The following is a 25,190-nucleotide window of genomic DNA, read 5'->3' as shown; positions in this document are numbered from 1 at the left end:
GTGAGATAAGCCAGTCATTATCGCAAACACATGAGCAGCCATTTTGTTCACGAATCTAAAAACAGCTACTACAGGAGGTAGAAAAGATACAGAGACTAACGAGGCACCAGGATTACTTAACTACCAGCGTACCTCCTATCTGTCAAAAAACGGCTGTCAGCTGTCAACAGTTGGCTGTCAGCTGTCAAAATCGTCTGTCAACAGCGCTACACCGCGATCGAAGGTAAGTCATTTGACAAACTAACATCTATGCTAAGTTTGCTCACTGACCCTGACTTTTCCCTCCCTTCCATCATATAATCACATTGAATTATTTATGTAAAGTAAGCTCTAACATGTGGAACAATAACAAGAGATTAATTCCGCAATAGCTTGCGATTAGAGGTTGCATGACAATACTTGGAAAATTTGAAATAGTTTCAATGTTTCAATAGATAAGCCATATTCACTGCTATAATCATATGATGGAAACGTAACAAGGCGGTTGGCTCGCTATCACACACTATCAGACAAACTCCAGCCTCATGCTCCTCATCAACTCAGGTGGTTTGCTCTCATCTTCGTCTGCTCATACATGTCACCAAACTCACTTTTTCGGAATGATACTCTACAACGTCGATTTTCTTTCGCTCTTGATACTGATTGGCCAGCTCCCTGAGACGGCTGTCGAGCACATGTTCTCGACTCATCAGGTCATGATGAACAAAAGTCAAGGTATTGACATCGATGATTAATCGATACTGACCACCAGCATCTATAGTGCCGTCTATGTACCGACTGTCGAACTCCTTGGTGATGGCCTGCAAAGGGACAATGGGGCATTAATAAACAGACAAGAGCCTAGAGTTGCCTCCCCTACCCAATCTGAAACAAAGCGTGTGGAATGCCAAAATGAACTGGTTCATTGGAGAATATGAAAAGAAAATATTTCAATTTCTGTAAACAGTTTACCTAGTTTACTCAAGAATAAATTTAATTTTAACGCATTTATATTTGAACGACATAAATGTGAATCGGCGCCTAGAAAAATGGCACCTAGAAAAATGGCGCTCAGAGAAATAGCGTCCAGAGAAATGGCGCCCAGAGAAATAGCGCCCAGAGAAATGACATCCAGAGAAATGGCAGCTTGAGGAAGGGCCCCTCGACTGGACTCTGCAACTAATTCCCTGCTTTGCTATGCACAATTCACCAAATACAAATTTGCGGTTTCATTTATTCAAAAAAGGTGAAAATCACACTGTTTTGGAAATGCATAAGAATGTCGATAGAGATAATGCATACTTGTCGTGGCACTTGTTGAAGACAAAGAAGTGATTTGCATGTAGGCCAGACAAGGCAAACAGAAGAAAAATAATGTTGGTTTGGCAGTGTAGATAGACAGACTGGTGTGAGCCAGCGCTGTACCGCAAACAAGCGACTGATTTGTGTAACACTCATGTTTTCAATAATTAATACTCACTCAGTGAGATTTCTAAGGGCTGATTCGGCAGCAATGACAACATAACAAGTTGGGGAAAATAACAAAACTGAGAAGTGAAGTTTTAGCTGGTTTTCTATTGTTTACTGGGTGCAAAAAAACAGACAGACAAAATAACTCATCACATAGCATGAGAAAGAACCTGTCTTCCCAGAAACCTGGTGGTCTATACGATTTATTAATGAACAGGAAGTGACTAGTGAATCCTTTCGAGCTTAAATGAAATTCCTTGCGATATTGCCGAAAGGCAGGTGATTGATGACAACATTCCTTGGCGTAGCGGGAGGTTCAACCGCAGCGCCCGATGACCACAAGCTGCCCTAGACATCTCGGAGCAAGTTCAACTTTCAGAGGCTGCGGAGAACTGGGATTATTTCTTAACGCTTCGTAACGGTAAGATGATACATTCGTACACGGCTTTTGTAGCTTGTACATATTGTAGCCTTTCTAACATTTGTATACAAATAGTAAAAAATACCAAACGAGAGCCGCTAGCATATGAAGGGAAACGATGGGAGAAGCAGAAGAGACAATTGACTACATAGTGGTAGTTGTTGAGCACTTGTTTAGAATATTGCAATGGAGAGCCCTTGGAAGACAACTGATAAGCAGGGTTCATGCATTTCCGATACAACTGAATGCGTGTCAAGATAGCAATTAACGCCGTGATATATGCTAATTCCGTTGTAACTGCTTTCCTATCACTTGGAGGTTTTTTTAACAACTACTTTAGCTGTTGAATGTAAACAGATGTGTCTCACAGTGGCCCATTCTGGCCCCAAGTTATGCATGAAGCGATGGATGTCATGGCCGAGCCATAGGTGTTTGAGAGCTCTAATTACACACTCTAGCAGATAAAAGGTGGTTATTAAACACTGTTTGTTGGTAAAATGCTCAGATAGACGCGCGTGTGTCCTGAGGCACTTCCCTTGCTCTCTTCTCTCCGGTGAGCCATGTGATCTGTGGCTTTGGAGAAACAGCAAAAACTTTATAGAACTGCCTATTCAGTTTATATCATGCCTGATAAAAAACCATTTTTCTTAGGAATAAACATGAAACAGATGTTACTAGGTGAACAGCGTTAAACACGCAGAAATGTGATAAAATGCGATTTCTTGGAAAGTTTTGGCAGCGTATTGGAATCTGTAGCTCGTATATGGCTGTGCACAGCCTGTTATCTGATGGAATGTACCCAGAAACCTACACAAGTGCTGATATGAGAATTCGCAAGAGTACAGAAAAAGCGGTAGTACTGTACTGATAGTATTTTTTTTAATTTGTTCATTAACCTAACAAAAGTCATTAAAAAATTCCGGAAAAACGTAATTTCTGTCAAGCAAGGTGACACTGACGCGATCATAGATAGTGAATTTAAAGAAAGCGTTTCCTGGATAAGTCATTGTATCCATTTATTGCTGCTTTGATGAACCTTTCACAAATCATAGTTTATTGCAGGCATTAAACCTGTCAGTTGTCTGTTTCACAAACATCACTGTCTGCTTTGTCACTTGCAACATAACATTATAACTCTATTGATTGGAGTGATAAGAGAGAATCATCAGATCCTTACCTTCCTGTAGAAGGTTTGAATGGCAGGGTCTAGCTCCTCGGGTATTGCTGGTCGATTTGGCATTTCCTTGACAGGGTCGGGCAGGCCAAGTATCTCCCCATCTTCACCAAACCATTTTTTTCCCTAAAAATAAATAAAATTACATATCTAATAGAATATTTCACAGAAACAACTAAGTAACTGGTGAAGCACTCCATTATCCCAGTTGAAGGGATCAACCATGCCATAGAAAACATTACATGTAACAATATCACGCATAACACACCCGCGCAAGCCTACTCAAGAGACATTTTATCTTCTGCTAATGCCAACCGATGACACACCGAGGTCTGTAGGTGAAGGCAGATTTTAACAATGTCTACCGATATAAATAACTCAACGCTAGTGTCGCCACGCGCTAAGGCCTCAAAGCGAGATAGTACTTACAAGACCATCAGGTTCTTGCAAAAGCCTATGTTCCATCTTGTATCGTTCCTGCGCTAACACAAGGGGCTTCCTTCCCACATACAGACCCTCCTCAGCGAGATTTCTAGCCTCAAAGTCATTAGCCACCTTGTCACTTGTAGGTACTGCGGTACACATGCACCCGATTGGCAATCTCACATGATAATTCAATATTTAAAAATGGTTACATAACACAAATTATTAAACCAAAAAATAAATGACTTTGTTAGAAGTGATAAAAATCTGGAAAATTTGTCAGATGAATCGGTGCATAATAAAGCTTGTCGCTAAGACACCCTGATAACACGCTCGCAGAATGTTGAGATTCCTATCAAGAGTTGAATATGGCTCTGGGGCTGCAGGCACCTATGATAAGACTAATGACAACCAGGCTTTGATCATGCCTCACGTCTCATCCGTGTCTCATTCATTAGAGGTCAAAAACATAAACAAAGCCCAAGCGCGTGCTCTCAGATAAGCTTGTAGAACCTCAGATATAGCCAGGGCTCAAAAATGGGATTCACTGACAGCAATTTGTGTCTTTAAGAGCCCTACTGAATGTACTTAATTGGAATCCCAAGCGGCTAATGAAGGGAAAATCAACTAATATCTATTAGGGCTGGCTGTCTGGCTACCTGGGACTAAGGGTGGCATGTATAGAACGACTACCTGGAGCTGAAGATGGTACATAAAAATGTTTTCTCTCATCTGAGATCTTTTTCTGGCTGGGTATATACTCAGCACCGGCCATCTGCCAGAGGTGTCCCTCATGGTCTTCCCGTGCTGTAAACGGACAAGCGAGGAAATTTAAAAGACGTTAAATAGCTGGCATAGGAGAGAAACATAACCGTATAAGATAGGTGTGAGGCAGACAGGCTGGAGTCACCCGCACGACTTAAGCGAAGAGACGTGAGACGCAGCAGCAGTGAATTGAGTGATGGGACTGCATTAAGATCTTTGATGTTGGTAAGCTAACCTTCAACTGCCAATAGAACATTAAAGAATTTAATTTGTTACTCGTATCCTATAATGATATCGATATAACGGCATGCTAAGCATTACAAGAGAGTTTGTTAAGCTATTCAAGTTGAAAGCATTTTTAAATAATCAATCATACACACACACACGAAGTCTTTGATGGATGGCTGTGTGTGGCCAACTCTTGTCTAATGGCCTCTATAAACCTGTTCGCTGTAAGGTGGTGAGAAGCATGTGTCACCGATATCATGATTGGCACCAGACGAGACGCCCGAGTGATACAGGTGGATTAAATAATGTGAGCGCAAGATTAAACAAGGAGATGCAACTCTAATGAGTTTTAATGAAGCAAATAGTTGACAATTCTACTCAAATAGGAAGCATGTTTTCAATCCACCTCTTCTCAAAAGATTTTTGGCAAGCATAGAGCTAACTGTTGTGAGGTATCATAGATTAACATAGAGGCAAGCATAGAGCTAACTGTTGTGAGGTATCATAGATTAACATAGAGGCAAGCATAGAGCTAACTGTTGTGAGGTATCATAGATTAACATAGAGGTAAGCATAGAGCTAACTGTTGTGAGGTATCATAGATTAACATAGAGGCAAGCATAGAGCTAACTGTTGTGATAAGCATAGAGCTAACTGTTGTGAGGTATCATGTGCATAACAGATTCCAAACTATCTCATACTTTTTACCATACGCTGGGAATAGGAGCATTTGAAAGCGATGAACACTCTGAGCTCACACTAAAAACTTTCAGAGAAGTTTCTGTTCTGATGAGAGAAAAGGGAGCAAGCGATGAGAGAAAGGTAGTATTCAAAAAACAGATTAATATGGTAATATCTTGGTATGAACAAACGGAATGAAATTAAAAGACATGCAAAAAATAAGATGCCAGCAAGAAATCAATGCTGCAACGTGCAGTTGAGATATCCAGGTGATTCAGTGCAAGACATGGTCACCTTCCCGCAGACAGTTGATGATGTCACAGTTATCTGTCCGCTGACAGTTGATGATGTCACAGTTATCTGTCTGCTAACAGTTGATGTCACGGTCGACTGTCTGCTGACAGTTAATGATGTCACAGTTATCTGTCTGCTAACAGTTGATGTCACGGTCGACTGTCTGCTGACAGTTGATGTCACAGTTACATGTCTGTTGTCAGTTGACGATGTCAAAGTTATCTGTCTGCTGACAGTTGATGATGTCACAGTCATCCGTCTGCTGACAGTTGATGATGTCACAGTTATCTGTCTGCTGACAGTTGATGATGTCACAGCTGCGCAACCATGTCTGCCTACAATGACGCATTACCTTTTGGAATGAGTCGGCTCGTATCCTCCGTTGTATCCTCGTCTTTGTCCTCATCCTTAAACACAAAGACTAGCTATTAATCTTACCCTGGCTCTATTTCTTCTTGCCTAGCAACCGCTAAATAAAATGACCTCGAGCACAATCTTACCAACTAACTGTAATAATATATAATAGCAATGAATGCATCACATTTCAAGCAATAATAATAATGCTCTCTCCATTGCATCCTGTTTACTCACAACGGCCGTGCCTGGCTCAACAGCGTCATCCGGTGCTGACGTAGAAGGCATAGATAAACGACGGTGATCCTGCAGCTTCATACCAGCTTTCAAAGCTGATGTTCGCTTCTCGTCCTCCCCATCATCATCATATGTTTGTGTAAAAAATTCGATTTGCTCCTCTTTGTTGGGCATATACTGTATGTAAAACAAGAGACAACATAAGCCTTGGAGGGAAGACAGAGACAGTGCAGACAAAGTGTTATGAAAAAGACAATGAAAGTTTCTAGCAGGTCTAGAGAGCGGGTAAGAAAATATATATCACCTCAGCTTTACTTTTATCCATAGCTTTCTTCCATTTGTTTCTCATCTCCTGTGACTTAGACAACTGGTCTTCAAGCTCTTGCTGGTCTTTGGTGAGATTGCTATCGTCAAATCTAGTGTAAGCGGCGGGACGATCACGAAGCCCCTTGAGAGTTCGCTGTGGCTGTAAATCTTCCTCCTTTCCTTTTTCGGCCTCCAACTTACCCTAAAAGAAAAAGCATTGCATGATGTGCAATGCAGGCTGTAAGTGCCTGTAAGTGTAGTTGTCTGTAAGTGTGCTTTGCCAAATATTTGTTCTCTATGTAAAATGCTGCTAGATAAAAAAGTCTGTTCCGTGCTGAGAAAAAACTATCTAACCCAAATTACATATGCGTTACACATGCATTACATATGAATTACATATGCGTTACACATGCATTACATATGAATTACATATGAGTTTCATATGCATTACATATGAGTTACATATGAGTTACACATGCATTACATATGAGTTTCATATGAATTATATATGTGTTACATATGAGTTACATACATGGTGCATATGAGTTACATATGCGTCCCTGATCAAATGCTGTCAGAGCGATTTAACACGTTCATAAAGCGACTTACCTGAATACCAGATTTTACTTTGCTGCGCAATTTCTCTCTGAGAGTGTTTAGCCCACCTGTATCCCTCCTTATCGACCCTAAGACCAGGCAAATTCTCAAAATCTTTACATGAATCCTACCATTACACAGCACAACCTTCCTTAAAATTGTTCAATGCGCTCAGACTTACTAATAGAGATGAGTCAACCAAGAAGCTATTGGAAGTAAGATGATGTGTACCAGCGTGTAATTACAAGTAGAATATTTTATGTATACAAGCAAATATCAGAACTGGAAGTGGAATGATATCTGTTTTACACGGGTGTGTACCAGAACTGGAAGTGATGTTGCAAGAAAAGTGTCATTGAAGATTCTTTGAACTTGGAAAACTATTGTGCCAAGCTTTAATATCTCTATTATAACCTATATACATCATGTTATATGGTATAATACAGTCCAGCTGTAATAGCTCTATTATAACCTATACACATCATGTTATATAGGATAACACAGTCCAGCTGTAATATCTCTATTATAACCTATATACATCATGTTATATGGGATAACACAGTCCAGCTGTAATATCTCTATTATAACCTATACACATCATGTTATATAGGATAACACAGTCCAGCTGTAATATCTCTATTATAACCTATACACGTCATGTTATATAGGATAACACAGTCCAGCTGTAATATCTCTATTATAAGGTTATATTATATTCTCAAAACCTTATTATATCGCAGAGGCAAAGTCTACTCAAATAAGAAGTTGGGAAATCTTATCTTCAGCAGTAAAATGCCAAGATTTTAAAAAGGAATACAGGCTTGTAGTATACCTCCAGATAAACGCAGTTCTTTTGTGTTATCAGGAGAATTGTCTACCGTTTGCTCGGGCACTTCCAGTTTCTCTTCTCTCTCTTCATCCTCAATCTCATCTGGGAAGGCCTTTACTTTGTCTCGAGACTTCTTGCGTGCAGACCTAATCTCTGGCAAGACATCTGTGCTCTCTGTCTTCAGTGACTTACTGAGCTGAGCAAAGACAGAAAGATAATGTCAAGAGTACTGAGGCAGTTTTTGAAGTAAATCTAATCCATTATAACTAAACAATTATGTGTCACAGTACAGAAATGCATCGCAATAAAACATTGTCATCAAGTCAAGTCACAATACGATACAATGTAATGCTCACAACACTGCACCAACACAGCGCTTTACACCGCAATGCAATTGCACAGCCTAATGTATTGTAATGCTATAGTACAGCATTACTCACTAATACATTACGACACTACAGTGCAGCACTACGCACTAATACATTAGAGTGTTATAGTGCAGTAATACACACTAATGCATAACAATGCACGAGCTCATCCCGAGGTATAAATAAATTTATATGCATCGAGGGGCTATTACACACTTTAGTTTACTAGTTATTGTAAGCACTTGAGGGATATTTAGTCAATGGTGTCGTTACATCTGCACATTTATCACCTCTTTTTTCTTTTCCTGACGCCTTGCCTGAAGCTCTTCTACCATCCCATCGGCCCTCTCCACATCCTCGAGCATCTAGATAAAGCAAGTACGGTAAAGAGCAGTCGTGTAACAAAAGTTTCAAGTCCGACGGCCTAAACCAATATAACAACTGGCCTGAGCAACTCACGCAATTGCCACTCATCACTTGACATTTCTAATCCCTTGTCAGCCGATGAAAGCAAGGAGCTCCCAGCTCGCAGGCCATGCAGGCCACACATTCATAGGACAAGAGCTCCCGGCACTCGGCTGCACAACCTTGTGTTGTATGTCAAAAGATCACACTCGAAGACAGCGTTTAAACCGTAACTTTCTAGAGTGCATCGGGTCACACCAGACCGCTGGAATGACGACAGAGCGAGGAAAAATACTCTGGAGAGTGTCTAGTTACGTAGTGAAGCAAATCAAGCATAACTCACCTTCACACCGGGCTGGTGTCTAGGGGCAGTCGTATCCTCCATAGCAGCAGCCTGAAACAGACAAGGCAAGCCAAAGAGTGATTAAAAGCTGTGTTGACCATATCAGATCTTAAAACAAGCATATTTGCTAGTTATTACACGCGGACAGCCAATTTGCAAAGGTAAACAATATTTTTACAAAGTCTGTAAAATGACGAAGAACGAGCCTACCATACTCTGGGTGTTCACCTAGCATTGGTTAGAATGCAAAAGACTTTGTCTGTCCCATAAGAGACAGGTCCAACACGAGGCCGTCTGGCTTGTGTTACAAGAGAACCAAAGTTTGTCCATGCAATAGATACTCATCCGACAATATACTAGCCATTGAGAAGACAGCTTACAGACAATATAGTAACCATTGAGAAGACAGCTTACAAACAATATAGTAGCCATTGAGAAGACAGCTTACAGACAATATTCTAGCCATTGAGAAAACAGCTTACAGACAATATACTAGCCATTGAGAAAACAGCTTAAAGACAATATACTAGCCATTGAGAAGACAGCTTACAGACAATATACTAGCTATTGAGAAGACAGCTTACAAACAATATAGTAGCCATTGAGAAGACAGCTTACATTTCTGTTGAGACATGGAAGACTGCATGCACATCGGCAGCCATTAGTTATAAGTTAAATATCTAGTGAAACCTACAGAGTTTCTAAGAAAAACATCAACATACTGTTACTGCAGTATATTACTGCACATTAAGGAGTAGATTTACAAATATATTAAGTCACATTGGCACCTAAATGCACTGCCAATATCAAAAGATAGCTCATTATATTTCATGCATATCTTATGAAAGCTGCCTACTGTGATAAGCTTCTCAGGAGAACCGACCCCAGGGAAATACCATAAATGCGTAATGTATATTGGCTGTTTTGGCATTTCACTTCAGTGCTATTCCTTGATAGCAATGGAAACTGCATAGCACTGCTAGCTTTATTCCTCTCTCATCAGAGGAAGCAAATGCTTGTTACAACCTAACAAAACTAGACAAACACCTTCAAATCTGTTGAACAGTACGTTCATGTTCACGAGTAGCGGTTGAGGAGTATAGATGAACATGGAAAGGCTGCTAACACATTGTGAGTGTTTACGTGTTGTGAGTGTTTACGGTGAACAACAATAGCATTGTATAGTTACGCATGAGTGACCACCAGCTCCTCTTTCATATTTAACAATTCGGAATGACCTGATCGCTGCCTTTAGGCTCTGCTACCCAGAATGTTCTCTGCCTCAGGGTTTCATCGAAAAGGTTACGAGATAAACGCTTGCAAAAAGGTAAAGAGTTGTGAAGTGAATATTTAGAAGCTGAAGCTAATGAATAACAGCGATAAGTGATGAGTATGTAGTGAGAGGTACCAACTACCAACGGATATCGGAATGACATGGATAGGCTCCTCAAAGTAATTGCAACAAACACAATTTAAACATTGAAGCACCAACGTAACAACTAATTCAAAGTACGTCAGTGATTGCCGTGCAGCGATGAGAGGCAGAGAGGCAGCCCTGACCAAAGATGTGCTTACAACACCCAGTGTTTCTTCGATAAGCGCCACTTAATTATTTTAAGGAGGCCTCTAACTCTGGGGACAAGTTTGCCCAATAAGGCAAGAGCTCATGATTTAAATAAACATGAATGGAGTGGCCGACGTCACTAGCATAAAGCGAGTGAAATAAGTTTCATTGTGGTCAAGGTCTGCCAAAGGAATCCTTCGGCATACGATATGTCAGCGTCTAAGAAGATTTATGGAGGGAGTTCCAAAATGGTCACCGTGTCTAGTTTGATGCCTTCTCAAAAGTCAGCGTGGTATAAAAGAAATACCTCATTATTAAATAATGTGAATAAATAATAAAAAGGCTTCATTCAGCGTGTTGAGCATGATCGGATGAGACTGAACAGGACACTCCGCAAGGACTAGAGTACCTGGTCTAGACTGTCAGTTCCCTCTCAACGCTAGACACCATTCACCGTTTACTGTGTCCCGTACATACCCGCTGTCTTCTATTTATAGAACTTAATTGCTCTGCCTCTCGAAACTCAATACTCAAATTAACAAAATTAAATGCCAGTTTTATAATTAAAGACATTGCCAGAGGAGAAGTAGAAGGACCGACATAAGTTACAAAACTTGCAAGCGTCAAATGAGATGATGCGGCGTCAATGAAATGATGCGGTAAGATGTGAATATGTTATAAATAAATGCAGATATTCTCATCTAAATTGCTCCAAATTAGGCAATCTTTGCAATTTGTTTGCACAACCATCTACGTCTGACACATGAATCTCCGTAGGTAAACGAACCAACGGTAGTGCTGATAGCGATGCAAAGGTTGGCTAGTCAGGCTTGATGTTAAGCATACGTAGGTTTGTGATTGAAAAGGGAGCGATGTGAGTACATGGCAAGAAGAAATTACACACCCATGTTGATCCCTCTCCAGTCCCTAATGAGCCAGCTGTACTCTCAAAGACTGATGTACTTTCTTGAGTGTCTTTTAGCATTTTCCTCCGCTCTTGCAGCCGTTCCTTCATACTGCAATTATCACAAATTGACACAAATCTTGGGCATATTCAATGAGTAAGATACACAAAGCAAACATAAGAATATATTTGAAAGTATAAACAGTTGTATCTTGTATATTAATTCTTTAGTAAATGCGCACGGTTTGGGTGCACTAGATGAGGGCGGGGCGATGAATTTAACTTACATGCAGGCCGTGAACTAAGGACCTGAGAGACAGAGCAATACACAAATGTGCCATGAGCCAGACACTGAATGGTTCATATGAATGGTTGCTAACAAACAGACCTGCCATTAGACAGAGCTCTAGAGGGTCATTATAACATAGGAACCGTCCTTGGTAAATGACAGGCGCTACAATCCGCGCCTCAGGCGCAATATATTAAAGGCAGCTTTGGGACAGTCAAGTACTCGAGAAATTTAGGTTCCGTTTATTGAGCAAGAGGGCCACACTGGTGAATATAGTTACTATTATATGGCCACACTCTGGTGAGTGTAGCTATTACTACATGGCCACACTCTGGTGAGTGTAGCTACTATTACATAGCCACACTCTGGAGAGTGTAGCTACTATTACAAGGCCACACTCTGGTGAGTGTAACTATTACTACATGGCCACACTCTGGTGAGTGTAGCTACTATTACATAGCCACACTCTGGAGAGTGTAGCTACTATTACAAGGCCACACTCTGGTGAGTGTAGCTACTATTACATGGCCACACTCAGGTTGTTACGGTTTTCATAGCTCTTAGTAAAGAAACTTGCATTTTCGCTTATAGTTTTTCATCCATAAAGTTATCAAGGGCTGTAGCTAACATAGACTGTCAATTATAAATATAGTATTAATGATTGCTTTCAAAAAAATAATACTTGATAGAAAGAACAAACTTGATTATTTAAAAATAATTCAAAATAGCTGAAAGAGAGAAAGAGCAAGCTCATCTTCAATTGTAAGTCTCGATGAGCAGACAATATTATGGTATATATATTACGATATTACCACATATGGTAATATATATTACCATATTACCACATATGGTATATATATTACCATATTACCACATATGGTAATATATATTACCATATTACCACATATGGTATATATATTACCATATTACTACATATGGTATATATATCACCATATTACCACATATGGTATATATATTACCATATTACCACATATGGTATATATATTACCATATTACTACATATGGTATATATATTACCATATTACCACATATGGTATATATATTACCATATTACCACATATGGTATATATATTACCATATTACCACATATGGTATATATATTACCATATTACTACATGTGGTATATATATCACCATATTACCACATATGGTATATATATTACCATATTACTACATATGGTATATATATCACCATATTACCACATATGGTATATATATTACCATATTACCACATATGGTATATATATTACCATATTACTACATATGGTATATATATTACCATATTACCACATATGGTATATATATTACCATATTACCACATATGGTATATATATTACCATATTACCACATATGGTATATATATTACCATATTACCACATATGGTATATATATTACCATATTACCACATATGGTATATATATTACCATATTACCACATATGGTATATATATTACCATATTACCACATATGGTATATATATTACCATATTACCACATATGGTATATATATTACCATATTACCACATATGGTATATATATTACCATATTACCACATATGGTATATATATTACCATATTACCACATATGGTATATATTACCATATTACCACATATGGTATATATATTACCATATTACCACATATGGTATATATATTACCATATTACCACATATGGTATATATATTACCATATTACTACATATGGTATATATATCACCATATTACCACATATGGTATATATATTACCATATTACCACATATGGTATATATATTACCATATTACCACATATGGTATATATATTACCATATTACCGCATATGGTATATATATTACCATATTACCACATATGGTATCGGAAAAAAATTGTTTTGTCTGACTGTCAATAAGCAGTGAAAAAATAAAAGCTTGACACCTACCTTCCTATTATATAACGTACCTTTTTATGGAAGACATGCTGTATGACTCACAGAAATAATTATCTGTAAATACACAATAGATAAATATGGATTCACACAAAAAATCCATAAATATGCAATAAAGAAATATGTCTATAAATAAAAAAGACAGGTGCTCGTCTACAGATACTGCAGATAAATATATGTCTGCAGATTTGGTTTGTTTAAATAAGACTTCTGCTGAGGGCAGCCAGTGATGCTAAAGTTCATTTACTAACTAGTCAATGCATAGAATTTGTGATTGTCTATTGTTGCAACAGTGTAAGTTAGTCTCCCTTTCTTTTCCTTTTTATGTGTCTATCTAACAATCCCTCTCAGATGATTCGTGTATCCATGGTGGACGCGCTTAATCAAAGCGATCATATTACAGGGTTAATTTGTGTTAAATATAATTACTCTATAACAACTGAAAACTGATGACGAAAAGACAAAAAATATCTTTGTAACGTGTCTAAAGTTTTACACACATAAAAACATAAACAAAAGGAAAAGTGACCAATAGTAATAGCAAACTAAACAAACTTTTTTAGCAGCGAATTTAAAAAAATTTCAAAATAAACGCAAAAACTTGCGAACGACAAAATAGTTTATGTCGAGCTTATATTTGGTTGGAAAGAAATTATTGCACATCGGCTGTCAGTTTCCCGTCATCAATTGAAAGTTTAGTAAAAAGTTGTGATGACAAGAATACATATATTATTGGTAACATGTTCATGTATATTTAATACATATATTATTGGTAACATGTTCATGTATATTTAATACATATATTATTGGTAACATGTTCATGTATATTTAATATATATATTATTGGTAACATGCTCATGTATATTTAATACATATATTATTGGTAACATGTTCATGTATATTTAATACATATATTATTGGTAACATGTTCATGTATATTTAATAAGTTTTATATAGATGAGCAAGTGATACGAGAAAGTAATTAATAACAAAGGCGATAAACTACCACAATTTATTACTCTCAAACCTATGAGTAAATTTATAGCGCAAAGGAAAAACTGGGGAATCACAAAATAAATCATTTCAATTTTTGTGTTAAATAATACTAGAATTGAACTAAACAAAAGGAATAGAATAAGAAATTATTTAGTTGGTAGGCAATATTACACAAAGATTTCAGTGTTTTAATTAGTAAAATTTATTGTTTCCAGTGCAAATCTGATTAGTGAGAATTAGTAAGTTAAGTAAAAAATGATAAAAAACTTTGAAATCTTTTTCTAAATTCAATTTAAATTAAAATCAAAACATACCGCATCGTAATGAATAACTTTAAAAATTTTGGAAAACCCCTCAAGAAATCGGTAATCTATATGTAAATTCCAAGATATTCTGCCTTGCCGTTTGAAAGTCATGACATGAAAAGGGTACGTACTCATCATGAAACACATTCAGGGTACATACTCATCCGGACATGGGTGCATAAACTTATTGTTTTAAATATAATCAAAATGCTCATTAATTTTTTCCTCTCAGATATAAATGCTTGTCAGTTAAAAGAGTGGCTATGTGAGGTAGTCATAAACAAGAACCAAAGACAACAACGCTCTAGGTATGTAACATTATGGTGTCAAACACCTGGATGCACTGAAAATTGGCTTAGTTAAACAAGCTTGTGCCATTTTACAGCTCTCAAATAGTTTCGTATTCGATGTATCAAACTCAACCCATAACGATACCATAACACAATTGACTATAACTTTCCACGGCGTTCTATGGTGATCTATGGCGTTCTACGGTGTTCTATGACATTCTACGGTGTTCTATGGTGTTTTATAGTGTTCTATGATGTTCAATAGCGCTCTATGGCATTCTATGCCGTTGTGAAGCGTTCTATGTCTAATCCCCTTGCTGAGATGGGGTAAAGTGCATTTGTGCTCCACTGCTTCAGTCATTCCAATATTAATGGCCTCCTGAAGCACTACTTTGTTCAAAAGAATATCAGTTAATCTACTGATGCTAAAAAATGTAGAAGCATATTGCATAATCTTAACAAGTTTAAGAACAGTAAATCAACCTAATCAGCCTTCGCAGACAGAAATAGTATCCAATTATATGAGCAAAAAATACTTGCGCCATCATGGGAGCTTTTCAGGCTGGCAACCACAAAATTTACTTGTTATCCCTAACAACCACATAAAAATTAGTTCTGTGTTATATAGAGAAAAGTAAGGCACAACTAAATCTCCATCGAGAATGTATTGGCCAATTGTGAGCCGCAGCCAAAGACGAAAGCTGTTCCAGTTTTCATGCTCATAGTATCTTGGTTTACAAGGTCTATACAAATGCAGAAGCAGCGACAATAGTTGGTACAAGCAAATGCTAAGCTAATATACCTGCTGATATTTGTGTTCTGATGTATACAATACACCGATTCCATGAACTCTTTGACAATTGATTGCAGCAAATCTTATATACACGTATATACATGGTATATGTACGATATATGTTTTGAAGATTTGTTGTGAATAAAATTCAATCTTTCAAATTAGTTTTAACCTATATCTATAAAAATATATATGTAGATAAATACATATTTATATAAGCAAATTAACATCTCAGTGCGGGCGTTGGAGAAGTTACCTCCTCAGTTGCCATCAATAGCATCGACAGACTACACATTACACCATAATTGTCACGAACAACTTTTATCGTATTTACTAGGTAAATCAGACACGCTGATTCCGATTTTGTACACAAAATAAAGATTAGTCCACTAACTTTCAAAGTCATTTAGGCTTTTTTAAAGCTTTTCAATATCCGTTTTGAAAACAACACAATCGGCATTACAAGCTCCGCCCATAAATATGTGACGAAACCTAGCTTTTTCAGGAACGGAAGTTAGAAATGTTTAGTCCGATTTAGAATAATAGAGATGGGTGTCTTAAAACCCATTATTATCTAAATCCAGCCTGTAAAATAATTTCAGTTTTTTATGAAAGGTATATAAACTATTTAAAATTGTTCGTAGCTTGTTACATGACGTTTAAATGGGCTGAACGCCGAGAAAAATGAGCTCAAAAAGCGCGGTTTTATCACAAGCTAGCGTTGTTATCGCGCTTTTTTAAATATGCAATGCTAAATAGCTTATCTACCTTTCAGAAAAGACTGATATTATTTTTAAGGCTGAATTTAGATATTAATAGATTTTAAAACACCCATCTCTATTATTCTAAATCGGTATAAACATCCCTACGTAACTTCTGTTCCTAAAAAGCTAGGTTACGTCACGTATTTATGGGCGGAGCTTGTTATGCCGATCGTGTTGTTTTCGAGACCGATATTTGAACGCTGTAAAAAAGCCTTCATTACTCTGAAAGTTAGTGGACTAATTTTTATTTTGAGTACAAAATCGGAATCAGCGTGTCTGATTTACCTAGTAAATACGATAAAAGTCGTTCGTGACAGTTATGGTTTAACATAGAACCGCTGTACCATAGGAATTCAGTCTATTTCCAAAGCATAAAGATTGCACAAGCAAGAAATGTTGAAGCGTAAACCTATTTTATTCAAAACTGTTTTAAACATACTATGTATAACGAGCGCACTATTCTAAGCACCGTCCAGCATAATTTTCCAATAATAAGACAAAGCAGTATTGCAAATTTTTTGGTTTTTACCAACAAATTATCTATTTTTACAGATACACTATAACATATTCCCAATTAAATTTCATTGATCTGTCCAATACAAATCCTTAATCACATTTTTCTTTCTTTTTACTGATCTTAGAATCAGTATAACTTGAGTGTTAAACTGTGCAATACAATATGAGCTACATGTACACTCATATGAGGCATAAGCAAAGTTGAAGTTTACTCATTTTTTAAAGAAACAAATTGCCTCAATGACTTTAAGAATTTAGATATTAATTTTTTATAAAAAGCTTATAAACTAAAGGAATATTGACTTATAGACTGAGGAATATAGACTTATAGACTAAAATAATATAGACTTATAGACTAAAGAATATAGACTTTTTATAGACTAAAGAAATATAGACTTATGGACTAACGAAATATAGACTTATAGATTAAAAAATTATAGACTTATAGATCAAAGGAATATATATTTATAGATTAAAGGAATATAGACTTATAGACCAGAGAAATATAGACTTATAGATCAAAGGAATATAGGCTTATAGGCCAAAGGAATATAGTGAAATGTGATGTAATTTCATATAATATATGAATTAATTAATCAATAATTTTCATGTCAAGATTTGTAGATACATAACTTGCAGGTATCTTTAAAAATCCCTCAATAGCAAACATGTACACACGAATTAGCTTCGTCTCAGATCTTTGCAAATTAAGCTGGCCAAACAAGGTAATTTCAGCGTTTTATTATCTACTAGCTGTACATGAAATACAACTGTTCGCTTCACGATTTTAAAATATTAGTTTTGTGTTTGATGTAGGCTATATATAACTAAAAATAATGGCGCCAATCAATGACTTGTCACTATTTCAACTATCTTCACATGTAATAGCTATATAAGCCTTTAGTTTATCTTATCAAAATAAGCCTTACTACAAGCTTAAACTTACATGAGAAGTGAATAAAAGGTTTAGCTTGACAAAATTGTATTTTTATCTTGCGTATAACTACAATCAGCGCAATCAGTTTCACTATCATGTATATTTCACATGTACAAAGTTTCAAACTTCAAGTGATATAGCGTAAACTTTAATGCTATTGTCAGCTGCTTCTTGTCGGTGCAAAAAATCGTACTGCTGCTACATAATAAACCAAGACATTATTAATTAGATAAAGTTAAGTAAGATAGTGAATATGGATATCGCCTGTAGCATGGTTTGGTAGCAACAGAATGGGACTAGAAATGAAATGCTTCACTGAATGATACCGAATCCAAATCATAAAACGTGTGTCGCACTACATTAATAATAATAATAATAATAATAATAATAATAATAATAATAATAATAATAATAACAATAATGGTACTAGTACGACTGGAATCTCGATTATGTCGCAGGCTCAACGCTGTAGTATATTTTGAGGCTGGATGGCTTAAAATAGCAGATTAATAACTAAATTGAGACATACAAACCTGTGATTCACTCAAATGAGCTTATATTTACTAGTAATGCATTAACTTTGCAACGTATTAATTAGTCACGTCAACGTGACAGTCGGATAACATAAAATTATTACGCTGATTTGCCAAACTAATGGTATCGCAAATGCCGAAGCAACGGCGTAAACAATTTTAGACATGGCGCCCAGTTACCGCGGTCGTATAGTGAATTGCTAACCTTATGTTCAAAGCATTACAAATTTAAACTTTTGGTAATTAAAATAATATTTTAAAAGTTCTGTCAGTTTTATAATAAAACGAATTATAAAAAAACATAATTTACTAAACTTGGAGTTGTCTTTCTTTTTGTGAAGTCAGATGCTGTAGACTACGACGTACTGTATAATGTAAATGTACATGTAGGTATTTGTAAGATGTAAACAGCCTTTACATACGTCATAAAAGTTGTAGACTGAAACGTGATTACTCAGCAAAATTGAACTATCATAATTGCATGATAATGCCAATTAATCACAACTTGAAACAGGTTTTGTTTTCCATTGAAGCCTGCTGAGTTACAGCAATGATATACAGGGGGGCTGTATATCATTGGTTACAGTTTTTATTATAAACAAATAATAACATTTTTTATGCAAAGCATAAGTGAAATTTTAGCTTTGACAAAATAAATGCACTCTCAGAAACTCTACTTGGATTCTAGTTTCTGAAGTTACATCAAGAAAAAAGAGATATTATATAGGTGGATGAAAAGTTGTGAAATTTTGGAAAATAGGCAAATCTTTTTGGAAATTAACAAGATCAAAAAAAATACATGAAAAAAAAATCTTGAAGATAACAGTTACTATTTTTATTAGCATTATGCTTTTGTAAGAGTACCATAAAAGAGGCAGAGTGTTCATTACAATATTTTTAAGTGATAGTGTCTTATTAGTACTACTTAACGCTGGCAGCATGCTTTAGGCAGCATGTTTTAGGCAGCGTGTTTTAGGCAGCATGCTTTAGGCAGCATGCTTTAGGCAGCATGCTTTAGGCAACAACTGCTTTGAAAGCAATTATTATTTTAGCATGTCTTATCTTTTTATGAACTCTTGTAATTGATGAACACAGAACTCAAAAGGTGTAGCTATAAAGCTTGGAGTTGTTTTATACAGCACCTGTCTAGAGGTGTCGCATGTCTAGAGGAGCTTTCCAAGTCTTATCAATGCACTCTAAAAATAGCGTGAACAAAGCACTCATTCACATCTTCATTAACTTGCTCCTTATAATGATTAATGCTATAAAACTGTTACTTTGTTGTCCTTTTCCGGCATATATGTTTATACGGGTGATAGTAATTATATAGTAATTTGTTAGATACAATTGCAATTCTGTTGTATTAGTGTCAATAATAAATACGCCCAGCGCAGTCTCCACAATAGGCTGAAGTTGCCGCAGAGAGTAAATAGATGTGGACTGATTGGACAAAAGGAGAATGATAATAATGCATAGCTCATTAGCTCTCCTACAGCTCTTCTACTCATATGCACAGATCAGCTCTTACTTTCTTCAGTATAGTGCATGATACGCTGAGGGGACAGTCGTCGGCTCACACCGGATTATATGCAGTACTGTACTGACGACAAATAAATATAACTGTTCATGGCTAACGGTGAGGCATGCATAAATCTTACATGATTGCAGTACTGAAGTAGTCATGAAACGCGCGCGTGTTCAACCGTGTTTCAACAAACATATCACGCGATTTTAAAAATAGTTTGAAAGAAAATCTCATATGTATTGAAGGCATAATTGGCTTCATCGAGCATTCTAATCATTTAGAAAAATATTTTTAGTGCTTTTTCTATAGAATCTTAGAGTAAATATTGACAGAGAGCTCAAGTCCGGGTGTCCCTTAGTGCTCGTAGGATTACAGGCTGTCAGTTGACAAGACTCGGCACAATTACTAGGACTCGCTCTATAACTTATGACTCTGGGCAAAGCTTTTTATTCCAGTTGCTATCATAAATTTCATAGCTTACTCCTACTTATGTGTGTCATCTCAATCTTGTACCATAATATTAGGCCTTGCAGTAAAAGAGACAGCTATGGTGTACTCTAAGATAAGAGCTAGCAAATAACTCGTGGTTGCTAATAGAGATGGAATTAACAGACTGTGCGTGATTTGAAAGTCAACCTGATGTAGTTTATTGAATTCAACTGCACAGTTGGATGAACATTTCACTCAATTCTCCTATAGTTTGTTGATTCGGTCAATTCATCAGCATTAGCCAATCAGTGTTTAGATTGTTTGTTTGTATATGACAGTTGCAGCATATAAAGCCTGTTCCCCTCATATCACTCAGTATATTCGGTTATAGATTATAGCGTGACGTTGTGACTGTTGCCTCTCTTATAGATTGATGGAACGAGCGTGTAATGACTCGATGTAACCATGCTGTACACTACATGGACTTCTCTCTTATTTCTCTCCTTCATCATTGAAACTCTCGGCAAGACGCTCACCGCTACCGAACACCGGCAACTCGCACCGGTGTCAGACCCTCAGTACATGGAGCAAGTCGAACTGATCAAACAGCGCCTAAGGTCAGCGCTGCCTCGACGTAGCGTTTACAACTCAATACCTCAGCTCAACAGAACTATAGAAGAACAGAGACGGCTTCTCCGCGAGTACAGACAAAAACTTTCAGAGCTGGATGAGTTGGATGAAAGCATGGATTATGCGCACGAAGCAATACACAAGAGAGATTTACACTCATATACATCTTCAGGTGAGTTTAAAATATTAAAGGGGTGTATTCAGCTCTTTTACCATAGCATTCGTTTGCTGACTTGAGGCTGACCAAACCTGACTCAAGGTATTACGCAACCAGTTTCCACGCGTGACATGGCAATTATTTGCGAAGGTGTTGTTACAGCTTTGCATCAGCGGAAAGTAGCTAGTCTCCTTTTCAACACACTATTTCGGTTTGTCTGTGTGTCTACTACACAACCGTAAAAGGGATAAATAAGAGCAGTGGCAGGACAATCTTCCAGCGCTTGTGTACACTTTCTATAGGTAAATCTCTCGCTCTGAGTCAGTATTATTCAACTGTTATGTTAATCCGGCAATCAGCAACTGTTACCATTTTCAAAGCAAACACTAGCTCTGCCTACTGCCGCAAACAAATGCAGTAATGAACTCGGATGCATTTCATCCTCAAATCCACTTACGAACTGTGTAAAGCCGTGATAGCGAATGAAATTATTAGAAGAATGTTTGGGATTGTTGATAGCTGATAGTTTAGGCTCGGGTGTCATGTTGTTGAAGCTCTTTACCTTCGCCATCCGATACCCTGTTTAATAGGCTTTAGAAGGTATTCTAACATAAACAGTTGCAGCAACAGGGTCAAAGTTGCCAGGCGTGTTGCCAAAACATACAGCCTTAAAATACAAATATACAGTGTTGGTACAACTGTTGCGCTGACTCAACCTTCTTCGTGCTTTAATCTGACAGCACTTTTAGACTTGGGGCCTCAATTGATGAATAAGGTGCCTCAATTGATGAATACGCACTGAGAGCCCGGCCGGCTGAGAGCGAGTGTTCAGCCAAGCGAAGACTAACGAGCGACTGCTAGTTTTATGTAACTTTCCAACCTGTTCCAACCTGTCATATAAAAATGTTTTGGTTTCGCTGAAAAATGCAGAGGTATAAAGGAAGTGTGGTTAATTGAGGATTAAATTTACGAGGTTGTGGCTCATCCATCAAAGACTGCTTCACTCAATATTAGAGATTGTATTTACTCTTGTGTAATGACTGGGCCTAGAGTAGAGACCTGTTAAAACGGTAAGCTTGTTTCCTCAAAAGATAGTTCTCCTTGATTACACCATAACATCCCGACGCCCGGTACACTCCAGATTCTTCACGTCATTTGTAAAAGTGGAATGACTAGGTATAGCAGGGCTCAACAGTGTTCTCTTCTCTATTTGCAGATAATGGTGCAACTGTGGGCAGCTACTACTTTCCTGTACATATCGCTCAACCTAAAAATCACACATCAGAGATAAAGGTGCAGTCAGCCATGCTGAAACTATATAGGCAATCGTCTCTCGCGTTGCCTGCTTCTGACAAACAGACTATAAAATTGTCTGCTAAACGAAACATAGGATATAACACGGTACTTTTGGTATATCAAACATTGCCTGGTAAAATGAGGAGACTGGTCACCTCCAAGGTCATATCTCTTGCGCAGTCCGGTTGGATAAAGCTCGACGTGACCGAAATAGCTCAGAGTTGGGTAAATGAGCCAGGGCTGAATCACGGCTTGGAGATTGAGTGTACAAGTCAAAATATATCACAAATATTAACAGACTCTGAAGACACAGCTCTGAAGCCAACGCTAGACATATTGGCTTACGAGCAGAAGATAAACGTAAGGAGGAAGCGGAGGCAAGTCGCTGTCGACGATACTTGTCGTCCAGGCACATGCTGCAAACAATCAGTTAATATTAGCTACAGGGATGTCGGTATTCATGATGAAATGTTTCATGGCGGTGATGAAATAGTTCAAGCATTCTTCTGTACAGGAGGTTGTCCTTTAGGCCATCGTCCCAGCAACATGTGGTCACGAACGAAATATACCTTACTGAGGAACTATCCGAGCTCCAAGTACGAAATGCGATGCGCTCCAAGTTCCTTCTCAAGCTTTAACTATTTTCATCTTGATAATGAATTTTCAGTGACTATGACAACTTTAGATGATCTTATAGTAGAAGAGTGCGAGTGCCTATAGCATCGGTAGTAGCCACTGACATGACCATGTCAAGCACATTGGCAGCGCCTGCCGTCTCTCCAGTGCCTGCCAAACCGACATGAGCCATCCTTTGTGGCCAAACATCACAGCACTTTGTGTTCTTATTTGTTATAACTGAGTTTAGCTTTATGGTCATTTGCCAGTCAAATACCAAAGCGATAGCCTTCTTGTGATATGATGGACTTTTTGGACTGGCTCTAACTAAATGAACATCTCTGCACTTTTTACACCAAAGAGCTGTTTAACAATTCTCTGCCAATCAAAATTTTACTATGTATATATTAATAACTATTTATTACTTTTTTACTGTTCAAATACACATAATATGTAAAAAACATAAAACTGACTAAATTGGGGAGAGGACAACTCTAAAAATCCATTGAAGCATATCACGTTGAAACAGAAAATGATATGAATAAAAGACCATGCACATAGAGTTATGAAATGCTGTGTCTTGCACAAAACTATTTGTACATTTGTGAGCATCCAGTGCACCTGTGGCATCACCTGCTGTAATCTAAAATTATAAAACTGGTCAAGCCTTTTCAGGTTTGGACTATCCAAAATGTTAAGTTTTGTTGAGTTGCAAAAGCAGAGATAACATAGTCATGGTTTTTTGCACAGAAAGCTAACAATGTCAATTGTAAACAGCGATTGTTTGTTAGCTACAGATGTGACCATGCAACCTAATTGCCATAATTAATCATGCAAGAAACTTAGTTATGTGAATGAAGCGGTTGAGTAGTGAGTATTACTACTTTATTTCTACAACTCTCTTTCGTGACTTAATTTCACGTGAGAAGCATCTTTGCTACAGTTTGCTGACAATGTCACAATGTTGTCATTTTAGAAACTGCTGATTAATAGTATTGCGTGTATACAAAGTTTTAAAGATTTACAAACCATCATATTGACAAAGTTATAGCGTAAAGAGCACCGGCACTGACTGCCTGCCGGCACTGAGTAAATCATCTTTTAATTGATAGTCATATTATCTGATACCTTTGGAGTAGCAAGAAACTATAGCATGATAGACGGGAGGTTGATGGACTATGGCATGTATCATATGGTAAAGCGAATTCACTAAATATTCAGAACATATCCGCAAGCAGAGGATTCATCATTTTTTTCATTTGATTATTTTTTGCAAAATTTAATTACTATTCTAACATAAATTGCTATTTACTGAGACGATTTGTTTGCTATTCACATACTTTCATCATACATAACCTTACATCATGAGTGTGTCAAAGCTTCATCCGGTTTTTTCAGCTCTCTCGCGTTACTTTGTGCGTTATAATTTTATCTTAGTTGTGAAATATTGACAAATAGTAATGCTCAGTGACCAATAATCCACCACACATTTGGCAATTTCACGTCAACAAAAGTGACTTACACACGCTCGAGATACGTACTTAAACCATGACTCCTCAATCAGTTTAACCACAAAAAGTTTTTGTTAACCAATAGACTCTTCTCATCTCCAACAGACTGGGATGTTTGTCTCGTGTGCACCGAGTTGCCTTACGAAAAACGAGGCAAGTATGCAAAGGTATTAATTACAAGGCTTCAACACCCGTCTCATGTACATGGTGCCTCAAATATTATGAGCCAAAATTCTTAGAGTCAGCTATCAGGCAGAGACAGCTCGATGCCGCCTGATAGCCTGATGGATATACTCGCATATCTGACCTTCTTTCCTGTCTAGAT

At 37.3% G+C, this 25,190-nt stretch overlaps 2 protein-coding genes across 3 annotated transcripts in view; one reads left to right on the top strand and one right to left on the bottom strand.

The window, feature by feature from the left end:
• LOC137385733 (coiled-coil and C2 domain-containing protein 2A-like) overlaps positions 1-18,825 on the bottom strand; it is a 60,485-nt gene extending 41,660 nt beyond the window's left edge. For both annotated transcript variants that reach the window (XR_010977796.1, XM_068072269.1), the window contains exons 1-14: positions 18,703-18,825; positions 13,583-13,625; positions 11,343-11,454; positions 8,875-8,925; positions 8,417-8,491; positions 7,762-7,954; positions 6,942-7,018; positions 6,331-6,534; positions 6,027-6,203; positions 5,788-5,842; positions 4,161-4,274; positions 3,474-3,616; positions 3,048-3,170; positions 591-800 (exon numbers count right to left, since the gene is read on the bottom strand). Coding sequence is in view for 1 of the 2 variants with exons in the window: in XM_068072269.1 (XP_067928370.1) it covers positions 591-800; positions 3,048-3,170; positions 3,474-3,616; positions 4,161-4,274; positions 5,788-5,842; positions 6,027-6,203; positions 6,331-6,534; positions 6,942-7,018; positions 7,762-7,954; positions 8,417-8,491; positions 8,875-8,925; positions 11,343-11,454; positions 13,583-13,599 (1,551 nt within the window). In the remaining variant the exon portion in view is untranslated. The remainder of the gene's footprint in view (positions 1-590; positions 801-3,047; positions 3,171-3,473; positions 3,617-4,160; positions 4,275-5,787; positions 5,843-6,026; positions 6,204-6,330; positions 6,535-6,941; positions 7,019-7,761; positions 7,955-8,416; positions 8,492-8,874; positions 8,926-11,342; positions 11,455-13,582; positions 13,626-18,702) is intronic.
• Positions 18,826-21,056: 2,231 nt separating this feature from the next.
• LOC137385740 (bone morphogenetic protein 2-A-like) lies at positions 21,057-23,794 on the top strand. The gene is made up of 2 exons (XM_068072281.1): positions 21,057-21,458; positions 22,660-23,794. Exons 1-2 carry the CDS (start codon positions 21,122-21,124, stop codon positions 23,457-23,459), a joined length of 1,137 nt encoding a protein of 378 aa, XP_067928382.1. The 5' UTR covers positions 21,057-21,121; the 3' UTR covers positions 23,460-23,794.
• Positions 23,795-25,190: the final 1,396 nt, after the last annotated feature.

The sequence above is a fragment of the Watersipora subatra genome, chromosome 1 (genome assembly GCF_963576615.1).
Source record: "Watersipora subatra chromosome 1, tzWatSuba1.1, whole genome shotgun sequence".
NCBI lineage: Eukaryota > Metazoa > Bryozoa > Gymnolaemata > Cheilostomatida > Watersiporidae > Watersipora > Watersipora subatra.
Note: the sequence above shows the minus strand (reverse complement) of the source record. Positions and strands in the feature narration are given on the sequence as shown.